Genomic DNA, 7,091 nt, shown 5'->3' on the forward strand with positions numbered 1-7,091 from the left:
TTAATAATGCATTATTGTATCCATTAATAATAATAATAATAATATTTATTATTATTATTATTTATCATATTTTATGTTTTATTACATATTTGTATGTATGTGTGTATTTTATTTTATTTATATATTCATCATCATCATCATTATTATTTTATTTCTTTATAAAATATTATTATTGGCAGTAGTATTAGTGTATGTTTAGTATTAGGCCTATAGTATGTACTAGTACAGGTGCATCTCAATAAAAAAAAAGTTCCTTTATTTCAGTAATTCAGCTCAAATTGTGAAACTCGTGTATTAAATAAATTCAATGCACACAGACTGAAGTTGTTTAAGTCTTTGGTTCTTTTAATTGTGATGATTTAGGCTCACATTTAACAAAAACCCACCATTTCACTTTCTCAACAAATTAGAATACTTCATAAGACCAATAACAAATAATAAAAAAACATTTTTAGTGAATTGTTGGCCTTCTGGAAAGTATGTGTGTGTGTATTTTATGTATAAATAATGAGGCAGTAGATGTATAATATTATTAGGAGTAGTTGCTGTATACTTAATAATGCATTATTTTATCCATTAATAATAATAATGATTATTATTTGATCATATTTTATGTTTTATTACATATTTGTATGTGTGTGTGTATTTGATTTGATTTATTTATATATTCATCATCATCATTATTATTTTATTTCTTTATATATTATTATTATTATTGGCAGTAGTATTAGTTTGTGTTTAGTAATATAGTATGTACAGTAGTATGTGTGAGTGTAATTTTATGTAGGCCTATATATAATGTAGTAGTAATATAGTAGTAGTTGTATACTGAATTATGCATTTATACTGCATAATTTTACCCATTAATAATAATAATATCGTTATTATGTTTATGTCGGTGTTAGTCCCACACTGTGTACAATCACAGCACCTCAGTTGAAGCGGTGGATGTAATGTGAAGTCTCTCCATTACGCGGCGCTGTAGCGCAAACACACAAGCAAAGCCATCCGCGAAGAAGAGCTGCAGGAAGCATGTGTTTGTGAACATGTGAGTGGCAGACAAGCAGCGCTAAATTATTTAATAAAACAAATAGTTTTATGCTCCATCATGTCGTCTTTCTTTATAAAGAAAAAAGTCATCTCTGCGGCTCCTAATAAAGGAGATTTAAAAAGAAAGGTACGTCTACATTTAGTTGAAGGCACTGAGAAATACTTTTTATTTATCTTTTTAGATTCCGTAATGCTATTTGATGCCCTCTGATTAAACTAAAATTGATATCAGTATTGTTCTTTTGCATTTCAAGAGTAATGCAGATGATGGCAAAGGCAGATCAAAAAAATTCAGTAAGCGAAAGGATGAAGAAATATCGAGTGACTCGGAAAATGAAAGGTAACTGATATAACGTGCTGTAGTTTGTTGTGTTTGGTGAACGCTGATGTTATATTAAAAAATCGCCGATGTCTTCTTCTTCTGCAGTGCTGATCCAAACAGAAAACAACAGGAAAACGAAGACGACGAGATCGAGGAGACGCCGCAAGAGAAGAAACTTCGCCTGGCCAAGCTTTACCTGGAGCAGCTGAGAGAGGAAGGTTTGTAAGATCAAGCATCCGCACGCACTGAACGATTGCCGCTGTTCTCTGAACCTGTGAACCCTGTGCTGTCTTCGGCAGAGGACAAGAGAGCTGAGCAGGAGTCATTTGAAGCGGACCTCATAGCTGGAAGACTGCAGGAGGATGTGGTAGGTCCACTTCAGCTGGGTGTCATCGCTAGTATTTGATATCGAGAGTTTCTTAACAAGTTATGAACATTTACATTGATTTATCACAGGGATTCCCAAACTGTTTTGTCAGCTGAACCCCTTTGAGCTAAAATGTGTGCTTGAATTGCTCCTGAGACTTCAAGTTAATATTAAATAATTTAACAACTCACAGCTCAAGGTGTTTTTATTTTTAAATAATTTCTTTGTTTGTTTAAAATCTGCTCGCATATTAATATTTACAGTCATGGCTAATTTAAGTTGGGTTGCTCTGAGTTGTTGAATTATTTGTGTTTTTATATTAATACAGGAAGGAGCTGTTTTGTAATATTTCTACCAAAGCAATCTCAAAAACATTTAAAATAACTTTTGAGATTTATACATCATATGAAAGCTAATAAATAAGCTTTCCATTGATGTATGGTTTGTTAGGATCGGACAATATTTGGCTGAGATGCAACTATTTGAAAATCTGGAATCTGAGGGTGCAAAAAAATCAAAATATTGAGAAAAACGCCTTTAATGTTGGTCAAATTAAGTTCTTAGCAATGCATATTACTAATCAAAAATTAAGTTTTGATACATTTACGGTAAGAAATTTACTAAATAATCTTCATGGAACATGATCTTTACTTAATATCCTAATGATTTTTGGCATAAAAGAAAAATGTATAATTTTGACCCATAAAATGTAATTTTGGCTATTGCTACAAATATACCCCAGCGACTTAAGACTGGTTATGTGGTCCAGGGTCACCTATGATTGATTCATTGTAAACAAAAGATGACTTAAAAAAAATATATTAAGATATTTTTAATTAACTTGCTCAGAATCTGTGTTGATTGTCGTTAAAACTGTTATTTTGGAAGATGTTGTGTATGGCTACAGTGAGTGGATTTTTCATGAACTTTTTTTACAATATTCTCCGTTGTCTCATAATCACTTGTTTTTCTTCATCCTCCTCAGCTGGAACAGAAAGGCAAACTGCAAAGACTGATAGCCAAAGAAGTGAGTGATGTTTTTATTAGCTGCTGTGCATCTTGATTTGCCACGGTTACTTCCTGTTTGTAACATCACTGTGTCGTCTCTTCTAGATCATAGCTCCAGACCCAGCAGAGATCAGGTTGTTGAGAGGACACAAACTACCTGTCACATGTCTCGTCATCACCCCGGATGAGAAATACATCTTCTCGGCAAGCAAAGACTGCTCCATCATCAAATGTGAGTCTGACAGGTCAACTTCGCTCTGCTTAATGTTAAACGTTTTGAGGTATTTAAGCTTGTGTTGTACAGTATGAACTTGAGTCAGTGTGCTGCTAAATGAAAGATGATTATGATCTGCAGGGGAGGTGGAGAGCGGGAAGAAGGTGCAGAAGATCGCAGGAGGACGGAAGGGAACAGAAGCGCGTCATGTGGGACACACCACTCACGTCCTGTGTATGGCCATATCATCTGATGGAAAATACCTGGTGAGAGCTGGAATTCACTGGGTCATATTATTTATCAGTTTTCTACCAATTAATTTTTCCTCGGTCCATAATTTGGGCCTTGAACGGGCTGTATTATATATTTATACCCAAGTAAGCAATTTATTGAAATTAATTTCAGTAATATGTTCGATCATTTCAATGAATGTTTAGGAATTTTTGAAATCCAGTATTTTCAAAGTATGTCAAAGGCATCTATGTCCTTTACTGTTTATTGTAAGTACTTAATAAAGCAATTAGTACTTCAGCGAGGACACATTAAATTGATAAGTGACAGTAAAGACATTTATAATGTTTCAAACGATTTCTATTTCAAATAAATGCTGTTCTATTGAATTTTCTATTTATCAAAGAATCCTGAAAAAAAAAATAGCCATTTTTAACTGATAATTGATAAATGATAATTATAAGAAATGTTTCTTGAGCAGCAAATCAGCATATTAGAATGATTTCTGAAGGATCATGTGACACTGAAGACTGAAAATTCATCTTTTTCATCTTAGGAATAAAATACACTGTAAAATATATTCAAATAGAAAATATTAAAAAGATATTATGTGTATGTGTGTGCGTGTGTTATAATGTTACATTTATGAATGGTTTTAGAGTGATTTTACTTATATTTTACTCTATATTACCTGGAACTGCCTTGATAAATTTGATCTATTACAGTTTTTGTCAACTAGTTGAAAACACAAAGCTGGATGCAATTGAATAGGTGTGATTTTGTTTTCTAGGCTAGTGGAGACATGAATAAGTTCATCATGATCTGGGATCCGATGACATGTAAACATCTGTACAAGTTTAAAGGACACAAAGGTGCTGTATCGGTGAGTAGAACATCTCTAATATATATTTAGATATTATATTGTGACTTTAGGTGATGAGCATTTACTAAATGTTTGCTCACATTTAACTGAATTTGTTGCTTCTGCTTCGATGCTTCCTCCGCAGGGTTTGGCCTTTAGACGAGGAACTCACACCCTCTACAGCGCGTCACATGACCGCTCAATAAAAGTGTGGAGCGTGGATGAGAACGCTTATGTAGAAACCCTGTAGGTACACCAGCTCTTAAATAAAACAGGAGACTCTTTATTCTCAGGTTTAATTTTTTGTGTTCATTTGTGTCTGTCGTCAGGTTCGGCCATCAGGACATGATCACCGGGTTGGACTGTTTGAGTCGAGAGAGATGCGTGACTGCAGGAGGACGAGACCGGACAGTCCGAGTGTGGAAAATTGCTGAGGAATCACAGCTTGTTTTTCATGGACACGAGTGAGTTTAAGTTTGTGGTCATGACCTTTCTTTAATTATGACCTCAATATTGGGCCTGGTTAAGTAAATGGTTGAGATTTAATTTATTTGGTCAGTTTTAAGGATGAATTATCTTCACCTCCCTGCATGTAATGATGATTTTGTCCATGTCTTCTGTCTGTCTGAAGGGGCTCCATTGATTGTATCCAGCTTATTAATGAAGAACACATGGTCACAGGTGGAGATGATGGGTAAGACTTTTTTCATTTAAAGTTATAGTTCACCCAAAAATGAAAATTGTCATTAATTACTCACCTTCATGTCGTTCCAAACCCGTAAGACCTTTGTTCATCTTCGAAACACAAATGAAGATATTTTTTATGAAATCTGAGAGCTTTCTGACCCTGCATAGACAGCAACACAACTGATACGTTTAAGACCCAGAAAGGTAGTAAAGACATTGTTAAAATAGTCCATGTGACATCAGTGGTTCAACCATAATTTTATGAAGCTACAAGAATACTTTTTGTGCACAAAGAAAACTATATATATATATATATATATATATATATATATAATACATTTTGAAGCAAAATACTTAAAAACCTAGTGTACTTTTTGTATTCTAATAAATGAAATTATTTTGCATGTAAATGTTGTCTTGTATTCCATGAATTTTCATTGCACCCCTCATTGCCCTGGTTTAATGGATAAATGATTCCATTTCACTCGTGCTTTGGTTTTGTACAGCTCTATATCTATTTGGACGGTTAATAAGAAGAAGCCGGTGAGCACAGTGAAGCAAGCCCACGGTAGCCATGGCAACACTGGTCTGGAGCAGCCCTACTGGGTGTCTTCTGTGGCGGCGCTGCACAACTCTGACATCGTGGCATCAGGTGCCTCAGGTGCACACACACACACACACAACCCTGGTATCACTCACGGCCAACAAACCCACTGCACTTAAAAGTACAACCGCCCACAAACTCTCATTTGCCTTTTTGCCACACACACACGATTACCCGCAAGTGCAATATTACCATCATAATCTGTCCTCGTTCCACTTTGACCTTGTTCACAAAGCTCTCCGCCTTCTGTATTTCCATACGAGACTGCTCTCCAAACACCTGATTACCATCAACATCATTGTTGTCCCTCCCCAGGTTCCCATAATTCAGCGGTGCAGCTGTGGAAGTGTGGGCAGGGATTCAGAGGCCTGGAGCCGCTCTTCAGCGTCCCTATGGTGAGCAGTACACATCCATACAGCTCTATTAGACTGGTTATTGCCCATCTGCTATTGAATTACGTCCTATTGTGTGTGTGTGGATAAAGCCATGTACTTCATCTGGAGAGGATGAATAATGTATCAGTTCATAATACCACTATTTTTCACAACTGCACAATGTCCACAGTGATGATGTGCGTCTCTTACAGTAAGTGTACCTGCGGTATAATTAATGCTAATAAGCTTGTATTATTGCTCTTTTAGACTGGATTTGTCAACAGTCTGAAGTTCTCAAACTCTGGGAAGTTTCTTGTGGCGGGAGTTGGACAGGAGCACAGGTGAAGTATTTTTAATTGTTGGGAAGTAGTGTTTTTGCAATTAACTGCATCTGATGATCAACATTTTATTATTTAAATTTGTAATGACATTTAAAATTGTCATTTTATACTTTTATATAGTGTCATTTGCAAAGTCCAATAATTATATTGTCAAACAATAGTAAATGCACATTAAATATTCTTTAGTCAAACGGAATTCAGCAATTTTCTGTGTATTTTATTGGTCATTATTTAAATGTGTATATATGTATATGTGTGTGTGTATTTTTATATATATATATATATATATGTAAAACGTAAGCACTATACACTATAACAGCCATTGGTGTTTAAATATTAGTAATTATCAGTTGTATTGGCCATTAAAAATTCCTTCAAATAATGTTGAGTTTGTTCTTTAGGAGTTTTATTTTGCTGTTATATTGATGATAATTCTGTGTTCAGCTAACAATCACTAAATAAAGATATTCAGAAAGGTGGATCTTTTTTTTTTTTTTTGTCCAGATGCACTTAAATTTATTTTTACATTTATTAATATCATTAATGTATTATAACGTTAATATTAATATTTAATTTTTGACTTTTTAACTTTTTTTATATTCAATTGTTAATCCTAATGCTGTGTACTTTCGAGGGCATAATTTTATGCAATAAGGCTGTACTACCACAAGATGGCACAAATATGAAGTGAATTGGTTCTTGCACAGCATTTACACACATCATCATGTTGACATTAAGTTCAGTGTATCTTTTTTCGTCTTTTTCAGATTGGGCCGATGGTGGAGAATAAAGGAAGCTAGGAACGGACTATATATCATTCCTCTTAAAAGACAAGCTCAAGAGCAAGAAGTTGGCCAGTGATTTGGTTTGGTATCAGGAAACTTTTGGTAGCTTTGTTTTTTTCTTCTTTTGTTAATATGTCAGAATGTGATGTAAAAGAGGAGCTTTTGATTAAATGTCTATGGAGTTTATCTGTTTTGCTGCTCATTATGTCCAGAGCTCTACATACAAGCTCAAATTTGTTATTAGTG

General features: G+C 34.5%; 1 protein-coding gene across 2 annotated transcripts; it reads left to right on the top strand.

The window, feature by feature from the left end:
- Positions 1-975: 975 nt before the first annotated feature.
- On the top strand, positions 976-7,031 carry rrp9 (ribosomal RNA processing 9, U3 small nucleolar RNA binding protein). 2 transcript variants are annotated; one of them, XM_058792060.1, is made up of 15 exons: positions 976-1,177; positions 1,305-1,390; positions 1,478-1,590; positions 1,672-1,739; positions 2,725-2,766; positions 2,853-2,979; positions 3,103-3,227; positions 3,983-4,075; positions 4,200-4,300; positions 4,384-4,518; positions 4,686-4,748; positions 5,248-5,402; positions 5,661-5,740; positions 5,987-6,060; positions 6,828-7,031. In XM_058792060.1, the coding sequence occupies exons 1-15, from the start codon at positions 1,109-1,111 to the stop codon at positions 6,919-6,921; spliced, it is 1,425 nt and encodes a 474-aa protein (XP_058648043.1). In that variant the 5' UTR covers positions 976-1,108; the 3' UTR covers positions 6,922-7,031. The 2 variants fall into 2 exon arrangements, with proteins under 2 accessions (XP_058648043.1, XP_058648045.1); XM_058792062.1 differs by having other exon boundaries at positions 977-1,177; positions 5,248-5,393.
- The last annotated feature ends 60 nt before the right edge of the window (positions 7,032-7,091 follow it).

Source organism: Onychostoma macrolepis, chromosome 11 (genome assembly GCF_012432095.1).
Source record: "Onychostoma macrolepis isolate SWU-2019 chromosome 11, ASM1243209v1, whole genome shotgun sequence".
In the NCBI taxonomy this organism is placed as follows: domain Eukaryota; kingdom Metazoa; phylum Chordata; class Actinopteri; order Cypriniformes; family Cyprinidae; genus Onychostoma; species Onychostoma macrolepis.

Bases quoted from the DNA above. Each gene is read 5' to 3' on its own strand.
- rrp9 (XM_058792060.1), top strand. From the start codon at position 1,109: ATGTCGTCTTTCTTTATAAAGAAAAAAGTCATCTCTGCGGCTCCTAAT. The intron at 1,178-1,304 runs GTACGTCTACAT...TTGCATTTCAAG, and splicing joins AAGGAGATTTAAAAAGAAAG to AGTAATGCAGATGATGGCAA. The intron at 3,228-3,982 runs GTGAGAGCTGGA...TTTGTTTTCTAG, and splicing joins CATCTGATGGAAAATACCTG to GCTAGTGGAGACATGAATAA.